Source organism: Pseudomassariella vexata (genome assembly GCF_002105095.1).
Source record: "Pseudomassariella vexata strain CBS 129021 chromosome Unknown BCR38scaffold_24, whole genome shotgun sequence".
Classification (NCBI taxonomy): Eukaryota; Fungi; Ascomycota; class Sordariomycetes; order Amphisphaeriales; family Pseudomassariaceae; genus Pseudomassariella; species Pseudomassariella vexata.
Window position 1 is genome coordinate 27,120 of NW_024467979.1, and position 17,833 is coordinate 44,952.

At 50.2% G+C, this 17,833-nt stretch overlaps 4 protein-coding genes across 4 annotated transcripts; 3 read left to right on the top strand and 1 right to left on the bottom strand.

The window, feature by feature from the left end:
* Window positions 1-95: 95 nt before the first annotated feature.
* BCR38DRAFT_356196 (uncharacterized protein) lies at window positions 96-1,072 on the bottom strand (the record flags this gene model as incomplete). Its single annotated transcript, XM_040857008.1, has 4 exons — window positions 96-185; window positions 238-544; window positions 666-960; window positions 1,024-1,072. The coding sequence occupies 4 exons, from the start codon at window positions 1,070-1,072 to the stop codon at window positions 96-98; spliced, it is 741 nt and encodes a 246-aa protein (XP_040709906.1).
* Window positions 1,073-4,605: 3,533 nt separating this feature from the next.
* Window positions 4,606-5,280, top strand: BCR38DRAFT_306975 (uncharacterized protein; the record flags this gene model as incomplete). The annotated part of the gene is made up of 1 exon (XM_040854624.1): window positions 4,606-5,280. A coding segment is annotated over one exon (675 nt), but the record flags the coding sequence as incomplete, so codon positions are not given.
* Window positions 5,281-7,534: 2,254 nt separating this feature from the next.
* On the top strand, window positions 7,535-9,559 carry BCR38DRAFT_356288 (kinase-like domain-containing protein; the record flags this gene model as incomplete). Its single annotated transcript, XM_040857015.1, has 4 exons — window positions 7,535-8,330; window positions 8,383-8,682; window positions 8,738-9,119; window positions 9,172-9,559. 4 exons carry the CDS (start codon window positions 7,535-7,537, stop codon window positions 9,557-9,559), a joined length of 1,866 nt encoding a protein of 621 aa, XP_040709908.1.
* A 4,620-nt stretch (window positions 9,560-14,179) lies between these two features.
* Window positions 14,180-17,731, top strand: BCR38DRAFT_119373 (uncharacterized protein). Its single transcript, XM_040853455.1, has 6 exons — window positions 14,180-15,388; window positions 15,464-15,925; window positions 16,014-16,148; window positions 16,211-16,732; window positions 16,785-17,159; window positions 17,218-17,731. Exons 1-6 carry the CDS (start codon window positions 14,339-14,341, stop codon window positions 17,506-17,508), a joined length of 2,835 nt encoding a protein of 944 aa, XP_040709909.1. The 5' UTR covers window positions 14,180-14,338; the 3' UTR covers window positions 17,509-17,731.
* Window positions 17,732-17,833: the final 102 nt, after the last annotated feature.

A 17,833-nucleotide genomic window follows, 5' to 3' on the forward strand; every position in this document is an offset into this window, starting at 1 on the left:
TCAACTAGCCACGTCTGGCACCATTCGCTCCTATTCCACGTTTGCCTCTGCGAAGAACCCAAATGTGTAAGGCGCCCCGTCACACACCTCGTCACTCAAAACTTCTCGACAAATGGCCGCATATCGAGTTCTTGAGTGAAAGCCGAGCGATGCTGCGTATGTAAGTGCCAGTAGCTCTCAGCGATCTAGCCTTGTCAGTCATCTCAACCGGCTCGATTGCCACTTGTGAAGACTTACAGCGTCCGGAGAGAGCTTGCCGTCCACCACCCCGTTATTCATGACATATCCCTTAGATCTCGGCACATCAATCCCACCGTCGATGATGGCGTGAGCAACGTGTACTCCCTGGGGCCCGAACTCGCGCGCAAGCGATTGACTGAGCGCCCGTCTAGCAAACATTCCCGAGGCCATGGCGCTGAACTTGGCCGAGCCACGAACTGCGGCTGTCGCCCCGGTGGCTATCAAGGTCGGTGGGTACTGTCCTGCTCCGACGGCATCCAGGAGAAGTGGCATTGTCTTCTGGGCGAAGAGGAAAAACCCTCGTCTGTGTTCATGGTCATGGTGAGCTTTCCACTTTGTTGCATCAACATGTCAGACTCCGGTCTCCCATGAAGACAGGCAAGCCTAGAATAAATTAAGATAGGTAGTTAGGTACTTGGACTTACGCATTTCCCGTCACACTAGCATCAAAATCCTCAACTTTGGTCTCGAGAAACGCCTTTACGCCATATCCGGCCGACACATTATAAACTGCAGCCGCGAGCCTCAAGCCGGCCATGTCGGTCTTGATGGATTCGAAGGCCGAGTCCATAGACGCGACGTCGGCAGCATCTGCGCTGATGCCGATGGCCTTGCCGCCTGACGAGTTGATCTCGTTCACGGTGTCTTGATAGGAGGTCGGCGTGCGTGCCATGAGGACTACTGGGTAGGCTTTAGCGAAGCGAAGAGCGCATGAGCGGCCTGGACATTATGTAAGCTGTAGCGAAGAGATTGGATAGCGTAAGTTTGATATTGGTTACTGACCTGTACCCGTGCCAGCGCCAATGACAATTGCGAAGAGCTTGGAAGACATTGTTATTAAAGTCGGGGGTCGTGGATAATGGAAACGAGTGAGTTTCTGAATCACTGACAGGGGTAGAGACTGGAAATTGACAGATAGATTACCAGTCGAGGTTTATTATACGCAAAAAATGAGTTTGCGCCTTCGATTCATCTAATGCACCTGACCCTGAACCACCGATCGCTTCACTGGTCCCAAGTGAGCAAGTTATGATTTATAATACGTTTGAGCTGTGGTGAAGCCATGTGGAAGATTATAAATGACATCAATGTCGGACTCCGAAGGCGCGAAGCCCGTTGAATGCTTGACTTAACAATTTAACCCGGTTCATTCAAGGGACATGAATCTGGAGAGCGGTTCAATTTGATTCCTGTTACGAGGATAATTACGAAGAGAATTGATCATGAACTGCATCTTTAAAATGAAGATACAGAGAAAGCTGCCCATGTCCACGTCACAAGCAGCGACACTACCTGGAAGTGAGGTTGGAAAATTCAAGGCGTAGTGCTTGGTTACTCTGTGTCACGACCTGGGTTGCATCGCATTGGTAGAGACCTCGATTAGGTGCTATCGACGAAGATTCTACTCTAAGGAGCGCCGGAAAGAAGATCACAAACTTAGGTTTGAGGGAGCGCGACTGAGTCGTCCACGCTTGGCGGGGCTCCTGCAGGGGTTATGATTGGCTTCCCATCTGGCACTGCCAAGGCAGGTGTTCCAGCTGTAAGTCACCTGGTTGTAGTGAGTCTGCGAGGGTTGACCTTCACACTCTGTAGCACTTGACGTAAGCACAGTCATGTTCCAGAAGTCTAGGGACCACCCCGCTAAAACATCAAACTGCTAAAGGACACTATAGTTAGCTACTGTTAGGCAACCTTTGTGGGCTTTGCCAGATCACTGACATTTAGTCCCACTAACTGCTACATACAGCAGTCTGTGGCTCTGTAATCGCCAGCGCTATGACACCGAGGGGCTTGATTCTCTCTCTCAACTTTAAATAGAGGACTCGTCCTAAAATATTATTTAAGGCCTTAATTAGTAAGGGATTTCTACTTACGCTAGAGGTCTTACTGTTACTAATTCTTCGATATTTTTAAGCCATAATAAGTATACTTGTAATGATCTTTTACTTTCTCTTTTACAGGCAAAATGCGCTTCTATGATATTTATTTACATATTTTCTCAGGGGGACTTTGTTAGTAGGGTGAGAACTAACACAGTATTGTGGTGGACGTAACGCAGTCGCTAATAGAGCGAACCTACGTAGCAGCGTATGTATTTAGTCCAGCCATTAGGGCACGGTTTGACATACGGGAGCACTTGTAGAGGTACCAGGGGCTTCGAGCCTACGGCGTATTTAATAATAAATATTTACATATTGTATAAGCTTTAAGATAGCGACGTATAATCGACTTACTAAACTCTAATCCTAGACTATTTATTGTGACGGTTGTCACGTGATTGACCCACACTGGTCTGAACAGATTGATAAGTGGTTGCAGATACCAAAGTCAGGGACTTTGGTATTGGTCTCTTTTGGTGAAGACACCTGGTACGGTGGCGTAGTGGCAAGGATTGCAACCCCTAGCGCGGCGTGACAGGCCCGACATCGCACGGCTGGAGATCGTCACTGCAGTGTGAGGTAAATACAGCACGGCGACTCTATTCGAGTAGGCTTTCCACATAAATTCGGCATGAATATGTATCTGGTGGCCGTCGAGGATAAGGTGTCGCCATTCGGTACCCCTAGGCTTCGTCTCGGGGAGAAAAACCTGATCTAACCACCTGTTTGCGATAACTTTATTACTCCAGCCCTTACTCGTCGCGGTGTATTCCCACTCAGGGATATTTTGGTCTGGGAACCACTGTGCTTGGACTCTCTTGCCGGAAAATACGCAGACAGGTGTACCCCGTTGGGTATGCGAAATGTACTCTAACCAGGAGCACCACGACGAAGCGTCCGACTTTGATACGCGTACCCAGCGTGAATTAGACGTCCCAATAACCGTACCATGCCCAGATTCCCCCTCTTGGACACCTGTCCCATCCATATTATACTCGTTGTCGGGTTTCATACGATACTTCGTACGTAAGCGTTCGAGGAGGGTGTAGAAGTCTCGGATCTTGTTCGAATCGGACGCTCTAACTCGGCTAGCATCTACGACGCGCCCAATTTTGGTACGTATCTGTGGATGGCGGCTAACGAAGTGATCCACCCAGTGTTGGCCGAGTGTATTGTTATCCCCTTGAGCAAGGAGGATTTCGGCAGCGAAGTCGGCCACATAACGCTTGCTAGGAGCCCGTCCACACACTTCTTCGTGTAGGATCCAGTTCACGATAACCTCCTCTTGCTCTGGAGTCAACTTTTGTTGCCTGGAGGCCGCGTCGCGATGCGAATTACCGTGACGAATACGGTAGGACAGTGTAGTCCCCTTAATACCGTACCGATGAGCTGCTACGGCCTGGGAAGAGCCCTGACGGACAAGCTCTTTAGCGCGTTAGATTCGCTGCTCAAAATCGTCCAGACTATTCTCCACTGGATTAGCCATTTTGTACGTAGATAGGGAGCAATTGCGAGGTAAATTGAGAGACGTCGTGTTGTTGAGGCGTAGAAATTCCCTGCAAAATGGGGGTGCATGCAAAAAGGTGGTCAATGCGGTTAGAGTAGTAATTGGGGCCGCGTATTGAACGACACGAAGCACAGTGCCTTTTGATAGTCTGCCATCAGCTCTGCGATAAACTCGGTCCAATTTGAGTCCAATTTGAGTCCATTTTGATACCTTTGAGGGAGGAAGTTATGTGGTGATCGTAGACGTGTGCGCGAATTTTCGTGTTAGCGTAAAGTGGTCCCCACACTTACGGAGCCTGACTGTACCTTAGATTTGTTAACCCCCTAGAGTTTATCCGGCGTAGCCAGCTACCCGGTAACATATAATTACTTTGTTACCTGCCACTAAGCAGTAAAGTTTGATTGTACAAGCGTGTTGGCGCGTTCCGTAAGGCACCTCTCACCTACGACTCTACTTTTTAAGCATCTACCTTAACAATCAATGGGGATAGGACGACTCCGTAGTAGACATCTCTATTAATGCTCACATTAAGGTTCTACTCTACGCAAGGTGGCTTTCTCTCTAATTAATCCGTCTGGCAGTCCCAACGCAATGCCTTTTAATGGGGATCTTGTGGGTGACCACGAAATGATTCTGGACGACTATGCAGGCAAGAACGAGATCACAGAAAATTCCTCCGAGGACGATATGGAGGAAGTTAAAGAAGTCAGCATGGCTATGCCTGTTGTTTCGGACATTTCGAAGTCCCCACGAACCAATTCCCTTCAGCCAGAATCACATGCATCTCAAGTTGTGCAGGCATCGCCAGCCAGGTCGCGTCTAGAAGTGGTCATCAAGTCATCAGCGGCACCACAAACACCGAAGTTTTATTCACGGAATGAAGGAACAGAGTCACCAGACTTGGTTTGTGGCTCTCGAAATGGGACACTATCAACGCCATTTCCACGCGCAGGAGGCTTGGCGGCAATTGCTGTGGATTCCAGCAATGCTAAGACTAGTAAATCAGGCACTTCCACAAAACGTGGCCGTCCAAAGGGATGGAAGCCAGGTATGTCGTACGCGGCAATGCGAGGGAACCCGACGCCGAAGGACTGGAGCAAGGACAGGCCCAAACAGGCCGCCTCTAGGAATTACGGGACGGAAACTAGGAGGCGTGGCCGGCAGCCACAGGCAACCGGTCTTGCTATCAAACAACGGTATCTGCGGTCCAAGCCGGGCTATCTGTCCTTCGGCTGCGAATGGCAGGAATCCACGAACAAAAGGTGTCCCGCCGAGCTACAAAACATGGAGACCTTACGGAAACACGTTTACTTTATCCACGGAGATGCAGAACCACTAGTCTGTTTCTGGGGAAAGTGCGGCCAGCAGAAGACACCGCCCGAGTTTGTGGTTAAGGAAGAGTTCCGAAAGCACGTGGAGAAGGCGCATCTCGTGCCCTACGCATGGCATGCGGGCGATGGGCCTCAGAACAAAGGCATATGGACGCTGAAGAATGATCGGAACAAGCTGCCCTCTCATCTGTTCGACAAGGATGGGAAGCAGGTCACACCGTCGGTCAAGGACCAGCTGTTGGAGGATACCAAGGGGATGTTGGAGAGGAAACGGAAGCTACGTGAGATCAGACGTCAGGCTGATGAGAATGCGCCCGATGAGAACGAGTGGAAGGCGCAGCTGCTCGGCACTGGTGAAGGGGGACAAAATAACAGCATATCTCGATCGGAGATCTGAGATCTGGCATGCCTATATTTCCTGGTCACTAACGTACAAGACGTTCGTGGCCACGGCTGATCCTCACGGCTGATCCTCGCGACTCCCAACGCCCATCTTAAAACACCAGCTCCAAAGGCAGGGAACAGCGAAGGGTGCTAGTTATCCACTGTATCCCTGCAAGGGGTTCCAGTGGTATGACTCTTATGGGTGGTCGGTCGTTTCTGTTTCACGCACATCGACCATCACCCATACCAACCACTGACATCTGCCTGTACCTGCAGCCACACAAGTGTCTGGAGGTCCATGGTGAGCGGTCTGGTCGTAATTAATCGTCTTACGACTGAGTCCGTCGACGGTGCTTCTGCTACAACAGCAATTGGCGGCAGAATACACTCAGTGAACACCCTCTTGAGAAGAGATAGCCTGAAATTCTCAAGAAGCTGGTGCAACAAACCACCACTATTCACCGATGACGCAATGACGTTCATCGGTTGGAGCGTCCTTCTGTGCCTGAGGCAAAAGACACAGATCAAACAGAATTACATATGAACTTATTCCAAGACACAACGGTGACGTTCCGCCATTGATGAGATTAGCAGTCTTATCTGCAAATGACCTGTTGAGCTGAGTCATTAGTCCAATTGGATCTCTTGTAATGGATGGAGGGAAAGCCGAAGCTGAACTTCAGACAACCCGCCAAACCTTGCTAAATTTAATGCCCGTAATCTCTTTCACTATTTGCCAAACCCTATAAGGTGCAGATGCCATTGAATCCAGATATTCTAAGCTAACTGTCTTGCATCTAGGAAGGTAGGAGTTTATGAGAAAACGCTAAAAGCACCGAACCGGATTAGTGAGACAGTTGTCAATGAGGTGAGTAAGACACGCCGTGTCCTTGCCAAGTTGAATGCAAATTTAACAGGCAATGAGCAGTTTCTACCAGTTTGGTGACAATAGGGCTCTAGTAACTACAATTCCAAAATAGGAAGGTCTAGTACCAAGACAAGGCAGCTGGCGAAGTGGCGACAGGCTTTGGGCCAGGCGGCTGGCTTCATCCACTTTGACAGGCGGGCCAAGCGGATGCTATGGGACCTTAGTCTGGGAATGATTCAAGATGCCAGGTACAACGTGTTTGTTGACCAAGTATCATGAGTTACCGACTAATGATGCAGGACACTGATCCCTCTTTTGCATTGTTTTTAGTCAGGCTGAGTGATGAAGTAATGAGGATGGGGAGTCGTGGCAAGGGGTGTTTAAACGTGACAAAACAAAGGGGGCTGTGTGGAATTGTGGCGTGTCGGGACAACACTTGGAGCCCGCCAGCGAGTGTTATTGCCGAGGATAATACGCCCATTGTTCAGTGACACCAAACGAGATGATCAATAGCTCTGTATGGAAATTCTATTATTGTTAAGGGTGTTCCACTTTGAAATCGTGGAATCCGATCGAGTAATGGGGTGATTCAAGTGGTGCTTACCCCAGCAGCAAATGGCAAATGGCAGATGCACCTTCTTTGGCGAATGAGTTAGTTCAATGTGTTTCTGCAACCCATCACCAACATTTGATCGTCTTGAAACACCACAGCACGCTGCATAAAGCCTTTCTCTAGTCATACGTATTTTGTTCCCCCATTGACCCCTATCCCGCGCGTCGGGACACTGTGGATCGTTGTCGCTTGCATCTCCCTGCCTCTGAGACCCCCTCCGACAACGATACGTCTTTCCGGGTACCGACGATGTACTTGCAATAAGCCGGTGCTCAACCGCACCACCCCTCCCCCCTCATTCATTGAGGAGACGGCATTTTGAGAGAGAGAGGCGACCTGAAAGGTTCGGAGGTCGGTGGCAGATTCCGCGAACGCGCCAGCCCACCCAATTGCCTAACCAGAATAGGTCCAAACGCGAGTCTGTTCAGGCGAAGCCCAGACCCAGCAAGCCCAGCATCTACCGCCCAAGGCACCCAAGGCACCCAAGGCACCGATTACCAATCGTGTCGTGCACCGCTAAACGAGGACCAGGAGCTTTCGTGAGCAATTGACCAGGGAGCCGTGGCCATGTCCAACTCCAATCCCTCTTCGCCGACACAACCTCCGCCGGTCTCACCACCCATCAACCATCCGGTCCGTCGTCGCAGCCATTTCCCTTTCAAGAACAGGTTCGCAACATGGCACTCGCATGACCCTGCGACCGAAACCAAGATGCCATCCATCAAGACGCCCAACGGCAACTTCAACCAGAAGCTGAAGAACTTCTTCCGCATTAGCACCAGCGATTCCAAGTCTCACAGCTCCGAGAAGGGCCTTGATGGCTCATTAAAAAACAACGATAGCAAGAGCAATGGCTTCCGCAACACAAAGTTTTTCAGCTCCGTCGGCCGACTCCGCGCGACCACGACGGCGAGCGAAGGCAACCCCCTCGACGAGGCCATGAGCCCGACGGCCCATGCGAACCCGTATTATGCACTCCAAGGCCAGCCCGGCCTGCGACATCACAATGAGGGTTCGGTGCCCCCCAGTCCACCAGAAACTCCCACTTTGAAAATTGACGGGCCTGACGGGTCACAAGCTGAAGCCACGACGAATGCGACCAAAGAAGAACTCGCCAGGAAACTGCGCAGGGTTGCCAGCGCTCCGAACGCACAAGGCCTCTTCTCCAAGAGTAACGGCAGCGGTGAGCGACCAGCTACGGCAGAACTGGGTAAAGAACCTTTAGTTGTTGGAAATGATGACACTGCAAGTCTCGGCTTTGCAGACAATAAGACGCCACACGATGCCGGAGGCCTAGCTGTGCCCGATAGAGACGGGCTCGGCGCATTGCCTTCCCCCAAGAGTCCTCTTGCCTTCCGAAGGACGTACAGCTCCAACTCGATCAAGGTTCGCAACGTTGAGGTAGGGCCCGCCAGCTTCGACAAGATCAAGCTTATCGGAAAGGGCGATGTAGGCAAGGTATATCTCGTCAGGGAGAAGAAGAGCACAAGGCTCTATGCCATGAAGGGTAAGCCAGCTCGCGATTGGACGCCAGGAGTGACCACACTGACTTCATCCAGTGCTAAGCAAGAAGGAGATGATTAAGCGCAATAAAATCAAGCGAGCTCTGGCCGAGCAGGAAATCCTCGCGACGAGCAACCACCCCTTCATTGTAACACTGTATCACTCGTTCCAGTCGGAAGATTATTTATATCTCTGCATGGAGTATTGTAGTGGTGGAGAGTTCTTCCGAGCCCTACAGACACGTCCAGGCAAATGCATTCCCGAAGACGATGCACGGTTTTACGCAGCTGAAGTCACAGCGGCGCTCGAGTATTTACATCTGATGGGATTCATTTATCGGGATTTGAAGCCAGAGAGTAAGTCGCAAAGAGTTGAGAGGCGATTTGACAGACGACACTAACATCTCACCAGACATTCTGCTTCACCAGTCTGGACACATTATGCTTTCGGACTTCGACTTGTCGAAACAGTCAGACCCGGGTGGTAAGCCCACGATGATCATGGGCAAGAACGGCGCCAGCACCTCTTCGTTACCCACGATAGACACGAAGTCATGTATTGCGAACTTCCGGACGAACTCGTTCGTGGGAACCGAAGAATACATTGCGCCCGAAGTCATCAAAGGCAGCGGGCATACCAGCGCGGTGGATTGGTGGACCCTCGGAATCCTCGTCTACGAAATGCTCTACGGCACCACACCCTTCAAAGGCAAGAACCGAAATGCTACATTTGCAAATATTCTGCGGGAAGAAATTCCATTTCCCGAACATTCTGGTGCCCCCCAGATTTCCAAGTAAGTCAAATTTCGGGGCGAAGCCATGACAGCAACCACTGACAAGAATCAGTCTTTGTAAATCCCTGATTCGAAAATTGCTTATCAAAGATGAGACTCGGAGGCTGGGAGCTCGAGCAGGGGCGTCCGACATAAAGGGACATCCTTTCTTCCGCACGACACAATGGGCTCTGATTCGTCACATGAAGCCGCCCATTATTCCCCACACCAGCCGTGATTCCGACACGGTCAACTTCCGCAATGTAAAGGAGAGCGAGAGCTGTGACATCAGCGGGTCGAGGAACATGAACTTGAAAGGTGTTCCTCTCGATAGTGGACTCGCAACTCCGGGTGCCGACTCACCCGCCGTCGATCCTTTCGAGGAGTTCAACAGTGTGACGCTACACCACGAAGGCGACGATCATTATGACAGTCAAAGCTCAACTGCATACGACTCGTAGCAGTGATATTCACCGTCAAGTATATGCGGCCTTTACATTTGACCCTTCCCGAATCTGCTACGGGCATCGATTAACCGTCTTTAATCCTCCCGTCACCGTCGTCACTCACACATCTAGATGTTCAACGCTGTTTTTTTAAGATGATGTGGATTGTATTACGACCGACACAACCAAAAAAAAAATGTTGCATTTGCAGCTTTTTCACTTCTATCATTCATTCCCAAAGCGAAATGTGACGGTGGATACAAGGGATTAAGGGGCGGAACAGCACAGGAAGAGAGCATCGTTCATGCATTTAACAACGGCGTTTGATGGACTAGGAGTTTCATGGAGGTGAGGCAGTCTTCCGATTTTGTTAGGGAAGAGAGAGGTATAAGAACACACCGTTGTGGCAATGTCGCTGAACTCTGTACCTAAAGCGTCATAAATGATAAAGTTTACGCAACTCGTGGATGAGACTTGTTGGCGGGTGTTTTGGTGACAACGGCTGACTGAAATGTGTAAACGCTCTGGCTCTGATCCAACCGAAAACAGGGAAATGACTTCAGAGGCAGTCATACTTGCCATCATGAATTCGACGAGAGCTTGTTGGAAATGAGACGAAGGGGTATGCCGACTTGTCCACGGACCTAGAGGCTCTGCACACACGGCAAGATGGGTGACTGTTTCCCGGGAGGTGAGTGACTGATCACTGAGAGATGGGTTTTGTTGTCGATTTTTTTCATGAGGGGGTTTAATGACTGACGGCTACAGGTGGCAATGGAGGACAAGGTGGTGCTACTAACATGCCTCACTACAGATCAGGTATTTGTGGGTATTCCATGGTGTCATGTATACTGTATGATTGGTTTTATGATTGGGTACTGGACTATTGAAGCCCTGTCCCAGTTGTAATTAATCATGGACTTTGTATCACGATGGATGAGACTTCAAGCAGATAGAAATCTAGAAACACATTGATCAGCAGTCAACTGATAACTGAACTTGAGATCCCTGCCAATTTAGGAAAGGGGAATCTTATTCTCTTTGATCAGCAGGCTGATTGATGTGATGTCTCCTTTTTTCCCCTGGTCAATGAAGTCTAATTTTTAAAACCGTGACAACATCCGTGGGATGGAGTATCAGGCACATGAATTCTAGGAGTCCTTTCTTCGAGCCGGAAAGATGAGGATACCAGGCAGCAAACATCTCTCCACTGCAGGTATGCGCATCTGTAGGAGTAAAATTGCGGCATCCAACTCTCAAACATGCCAGTTCGGTAACCAATTTCGGGCGGGTTACCAGACTGCGCTGTATATTCTAGGATACGCAATCATTGTGATATCAAAGCCGAGAATAATGTATATATAATTATGAAAACCTTTTTCTCGTGTTTACTCTCGTCTTTTTCATTTTACATCCGACCCCTGCGTGTCATGATAGAGGCCAGCTTATCTAGCTCCACGTCGTTAGAATCCGCGGAGAGTATCATACGAAAGGGTTTGGAGTTCGACTTGGGACTTGCGGCTTCTAAGCGGCAGGTACAATCTTCGCCGGTCCTTGCGGCCACTGGCAGGAAGGAGTCCAAGCTGGCTAGACGCGACTGCACTATTTGATTTGAGGGGATGAACAACTTTTTTTATTTTGGCGGATGGTGGAGGAAAGGAGGTTTTGATGACTTTATGTTAGGATTTGGGAGTTGGGACACTTGAAGTCATTGGGGTGGAAAGGGGGTTAGTGTGCACTTTGCTAATGAGCAAGCCCCTTGACACTTGGTAGCTATGGTGTCGTCCATGAGATAAGAATCCCGACTTGGGAACACTGCAAATTGTGTGATAGAATACTATGAACCCAGAAGCGCAGTGATCATGACCTTGAAGTTTTTAGTGTAAAGAATTACATGCTGGATTTGACCCCTGATTTCGTTCTTGAAGGAGACAGGCCAACTTCAATACTATCAGCTCACTTCAGGACAAGGCTCAGCGGAGCTGGTCATTGGGAAAACGGTCTTCAGATGTTGACTTCATCCTGAAACTTTACTCCATCAGAAAACTGGACGCTGATTTACTCCGTCACACAGCCTATGCATTAAACGCCCTGTAACTTTGAAGTAATAGCCACTATATTCTACACAACCCCCAACAACTTCCGATGGAACCCGTCTAGTATCTACTCATCAGGAACGCGTTATCCAAATAGCCACTCATCCATCGGACGTCACCACCCAATGAGCGTCCACGTCCTGCTCTAAAAAGCCCAGCACATCATGAATAGCCTCATTGCATCTCGGCTTTAGCTGATGAGCCACCCCGTCAACGATGATCTGGTTCGCCGGAACCGAGACAACCGGCCCGCCGGAAGCAAGGTACAATAGGCCGGCGAGGATCTTGACTGCGTCATTGCCGACTCGGAGCTTGTTGTAGAAGAAAAGTACCCCGCACAGAAGCCGGACTAGATGCATTTTTTCCGCGAAGCCGGAACGAGTGCAAAGTTTCACGGGGTGAAGCTGGTAGTCTGCGGTGGGTTTTGCGGGGCCGGGGTTATTAAAGGAGGGAAAGTAATCGGCTGATATGTCGGTGGGTGACGATGATGATATGTTGGGTTCCAGACTGTCTTATGAGATCATATCGCCTTTGACCATGTGGCAGGCAAGGCGTCTCGGTCTTGAGGAGGGCGTCATGGAGATGGAGAGGGTGATCTCATTGTCTCGCCCACGTTGTCAGTCACACAATGGCTTTGTGGTAGTGTTGGAATCTGGTGCTGAAAGGGCATGGCTATAAGACAGATTTGGCTTGAAGGTTTTTGATCGACCGTCCCGATGTCAAAACCACAATCTTGCGCCTTCGCGCAGGGCCTGCCGCTGTGAAGATTTTGTGTATAGGTCGGCCCGTGTGACTATCGGGAAGGTTCTGGACAAGGAGGTTAGGACTGATGATACATGCTGAACAGATTCTTCTATATTTCAATTGATTCTGCTGAATTGTTTCATACTAGACTGTGTGTTTCATCACGAACAAACGACTTACGGGTCTCCAAGCCCTTCGGGTAGATCATGAGGCAGCCGTTTTCTTGAAAGGGATCACAGCATCTGACAAGCACGTGGGGATTGGTTCCTCACCCAGTATTTGAAGACGTAGAAGGGCGGGCGAATGGCTCTGGAAGATACCGAGCCGCGGTGGTATGTGCCTTGATATACAATCTTAGGAAGGCCTGCGGCGAGATTTCTGTACTTGATGCGACCATTGCTAGATGCCGGAAGATCCGGTGTTGCTGATCCGGCCGTTCGTCAAAGCCCCAGTCCTCATCTTACTCAGGTTAGCCAGACCGCATGAATAGAATGCTGTGGTGGTGCCCGTAAGTATACGTTCTCAGATCGAATGATGGTAGCTGCTGCCAATACATTTTGTATTGGGTTTACAGAAACAGCAAAGGAGCCGAAATTAGAAGGAGCGCACGTTCCGTAATGACTCCTAACCACCGACTGGAGATCTAATAATAAACCATCTCTTCCGTCCCGCATTCTTTGTTCCCACTCTGCTTGCTCATTCTCGCACCACACTTGAGTCTGAGCCACAACCACTTCATCGTCCCATGAGCCTAACCTATTCCGTCATGCAACAATATAACGAATCCCCTTCCATGACCATAGAATCAAAGGAAGGACGAATATTTCCAGTAGATTCTTCTGCCGCTGATTGTCTCAAATCCCACGGCGTTGCCCAGTATGAGGGGTGGTTGTCGGGCTTGCCATTTTCAAGGAGTTGTGGCCTACGGGTTTCTTGTAAGACCCGGAAAACACTTGGAAATGTTTCGAGGTTCGGTCCAGGAAACACGACAAAGAATACAGGGATGTTGCGTAGCCTGCATTTTCCCAAACTTGGCATGTGACTATCAATCTAAATAACGTTCGTTTCGGTAACGATTTATAATTCTAGTGGACTCAGTTACCCGCGACGAAGACAAGTCGACGTCACCGACACATGGCGAAGCGCAGGAGTGCTCATGTTCTCACTGGAGGAGATTGTTGCCTGTGGTTAGTTCCTCCCCGTACAAGTGAACGCCCTAGCAGACTACAAGCAGCTGCTGTGGCTGGTTGGGGTCAGGGGCGGCGGCGGAGAAGCGGGGCGGGACCATGTAGGCAACTGCAAGGGCGCGCTGCACCGCGACTTGTTGACACCGACATTCGACGCCCGTCAACTTCTCAGAGATTGCGGTGCCTTCGCAGCTCCGTCGGTTTGGAGGCCGTGGCAACAATACCGCGAACGCTACAATGAGCAACACATTCTGTGCGCTTTGCGGCGTGCTGGTCGACCCGCATTTTGGTGGGCCCGTAACCGTTGACGAGCCTCTCCTGTGGAATTTCGAAGTGCGAGGCAGTAGGTAACGGGTTTCCAGGCCAGAACTTCGAGTTTTGCTTACCTTCAGTCGCTAGTTGGAACAAAGAGATACGTTCATGAGCCCTTTGTGACGGGTGTCGGGTATCTCAATTTCCACCGCGAGGTCATTGCTGACCCGGATGAGGCCGTCTCGTACCTGGATTCAGATACGAACCTGTCGGCCCACCAGCTACGGTATGAATCAGGTCGGTACTGGTGCTTCGCTGTTCACGATGTGTGCTGGAGTCTTCTTAGGTGTCGTGTAGACCCCGATGGTGACCTCGCGCCCAGCAAGCTTGCGTCTCACCTATTCGCTCTCTTGTACAATACGCCAACTGATGGCCAGGGTGTACTAATCCCTGGGCATGACTACGGTGGGGCATTGAGGTTCCAAAACCCCGACGAGCACGATGTGGTGACGCATATGTATCATTCCGAGTATTTCTATCTCAGCCATGATCCAAGGGACAAATTCGACTACGACGCAGAGCCTCTGTCGGATATCATGCTGAGCCTGCCGGCCTTGAACATGATCAGCATTGAGGACCGCCACTCTTTAGATCCCCTGTACAGTTTTCCAAGCGAGATAGCCATGATTGTTTTGGAATACATGCCGTCCGCTGACGTCTGCAATCTTCGTCTAGCCTCTAGACACGTCGCCATCCTCTCACAGCCATCGCTCCTCACGCAAGCCTTCTGGTCCAGCAGGTTCGCAGGCAGTCACGAAATGTCCTTTGTCTTCGCCAACCGTACATACTGCCTGCCACCCGAGCCCGTCAACTGGCGCGAGCTTTACACCAAAGCCAAGGCCATGCTGAAGGATCCGAGGGCATATCCAGGCTTCCAAAATAGGCACCGAATTTGGGATGTGTTAAGTCGCTTGATTCCTGCTCTGTCTCTGCGGCTAGAAAATGAGGAATCGTTGGCAAAGGCTCCATATCGTGGCTCGTTTACGACCACACTATCAGATGGTAGTATACCGGGGAACACTGTCTCGGGTGAGCTGACTTTCGAGCACGGCGGTGCGCCATTCCGCGAGACTTCAGCTAAAACCGAGCTTGACGCCGGATGCCGTTTGTTCGAGAAACAGAAGCTCGCCTGGCCCGCCGGTTCAGAGCATAAAGCCGCGCGGATTGGAGTTTCCTTTGCGCATATGGGAACCATGACTTATATCACCGGATTGCGCCTTTCCCTGCTGGAAGAACTCAGCCAGGAGGCTGAAGTTGCGAGAGCCGGACTTGTACGCTTGTCAAGCGAACAAAGCTTTGACTTGCATCCAGGGGAAGTTATAGAGGCATTGACTGTGAACATGTCTATTACAGGTATCGTCGGTTTGCGTTTTGACTTGAACGGCCCCAAAGGCGCGCGGTCATGCACAACCGGAAACTTAGAAATGGTCGACACGGAGAGTGGTCTCGCAAAGCTTATTCTAGCCCCCAACATGCATTGCGTTGGACTTCTCGTTGGGCTTGATGTAAGTTGTTGCACTGGAAATCCGTGGTTATACAGCCCATATCTTGGAACTGATGACTGACCCTTGCATACCCAGGCGTGGAAGCTAGTCTCTATACAGATTCTTGAAGAGCCCAGTGACGTGAAGGTAGCTCGCACATCTCTTTCTGCGCGGACAAACGACTTACAGTCGGCTGAGATTTGGAATCCAAACATGCCTTCTGATCGTCCTGACTGGCAGCACCCTGAGGCATCCCACCGCCAGTTCTTCCACTTATGTTTGAATATGGACTTCGGTGGTCACGATGGAGTTCGACTCGCTCAACTCACCAGAGTCGTTGCTTGGATGGGTGATTTCCCAGCCGTCTTCTTAGGCATGTCTTTCTTCTATAGCGATGGTACAGAGCAATTATATGGACGCAGAGAATATGCAACTCGAGGCGGTAAACTCCGCAGCTGTGTTGCAAACTCCTTCGTACTCGCGGGAGCCCGAGGAGAGCTCATCAACAGGCTCGAAACCGCACACAGCACCAGATATGATACCATCACGGAGATCACAGTGAGTTTACTAGAATCCCCTGGCCACGCAACGCATCTGTCGACGCATACCGTCCAAGGACTCCTTCAAAACTAACATCTGACCACAGGTTTCAACAAATTTTGGTAGAAGGCACAATTTCCTGCTATGGGGGATGAATGGTTTCGATGAACGTGACTTGACAAGATCAATCAAACAGCTCCCATCTGACCATGCCTTCACAGCTCTGTACAGCAAGATTCAAGTCAGTGGGCCTATGTTTCTAACGTGTGCAAATTAAGCTTTATGAACAACTGACCACAACAGTCACCAAAATTCTACTTCCGAGACTTGACTGGTGGGAGTTCGGTTGCAACCCTTGGAGCCGTGAAAGTAGAGGCTCTCCGGGATGAAAGCTCGCACCATATACCATTGACATCTGATTCTATGAAGTCGGCCGTGGAAATGCTGGCCCACGCTGGTGGATTCGCCTTCACGTCTGCAAATTTTTCCCGTATTCGACGAATCCGTGTTTCAGCTGGCAGAAACGGATACTCCCGTGGACCGAAACATATATCGGGTCTGTGGATTGACTACGAGGACTCTGATGTGCCTCTCATACTCGGACAGTGGATCACAGAATGCGCGGTCTTGGAAATGCACGATGATGAACGACTGGTTGAGGTGACAACTTGGCACGACTTTACTAACCGTTTCAGCCGTGTCAAATTCGGCCCCATCGTCGGTATTAGCCTAGTCACGTCCAAGGGTTTGAAGAAAGAGGTTTTAGGGCAGAGTGTCGAGGGTAAGGTGTGTTTGCAGTATCGGGAGAATCCGTACGAGAAACTGGTATGTCGTTCACAGATGTACCATAGTTCATTGACCTTGCTGACTGGCGTAGAATGGAATCATTTGGGGCTTTAACCGTCAGTGGGATCATGTTAGAGTTCTCTGTTCACCTCGTGATGGTAAGCCCAATACAGGCATGGTTTTTGGCCCCGTGACTCGGATTGTCCCTGAGTGGGCTGTGCGGGAGAAGCTCTTCCTAGATGATCTCAATGCAGACGGGAGTTCCGACTCTGTTTCTGTCATCGAGGTATCATACAAGTACCTCAGTAGCGAGCCAGCTGGAATGACTTTCACATACGAATCCGGAAAGACGCATACCATCGGCCACCGAGGAGAGAAACCGAATCCCATTAGCCTTCAAGCCGGTGAGGAGCTGACAGCAATGGAAATCGGTGTTCTTCGGGGCAACAGGATCGGCTTCATGATTGTATGTCCCACTTTGAATGTTTCTCATGAAACTGGTCCCTAACCCGGCACAGTTCAAGACGAGCCAAAACCGGTCGCTGGAGTTCGCTTATGACCCGGACAAGATAGCTGGTCTCGCTATCCACAGCAGAGAGAGCCACCGCCTCCGACGGCCCCAGGCGGGCGAGAATCCTACCGCCAGAACCAGAGGGGTCATTGAAGTCCCAGAATATGCAGGTGCAGGCAACTTGTTGGGATTTTGGGTAATACCCAGGAGACAAGACAGAGGTCTCCGGTATCCCATGTTAGGGCCGATCTTCGAGAAGATCGGGGGTGAGCAGGGTGAAGGGGATAAGCAGCTATTTTGTTGAAGGCACGTCTGATGGCAACTTTAACGAGGAGATTTAGTAAGGGGAATGAGGGGATTCATATTAACTTTAGGAGTTTGGAACCAGATCAGGGACATGGAGACTAGAGACAAAACTACAGATTCATTTAAAGGGAATGGGTACTTGGGTAAATCGTACAGTTCTGGAGTCTGTATCAAGATATTACGCACATCGCTTACGGGGAATGAAACACGAAAGAATGACCTTGGTATTATCATTGTGTCTTTGCCAATGTCCATGCAGAATATGAACACAAGACCGACAAGAAGGTATCACGGCACCCAACTCCTTAGGAACCGGTGAACTC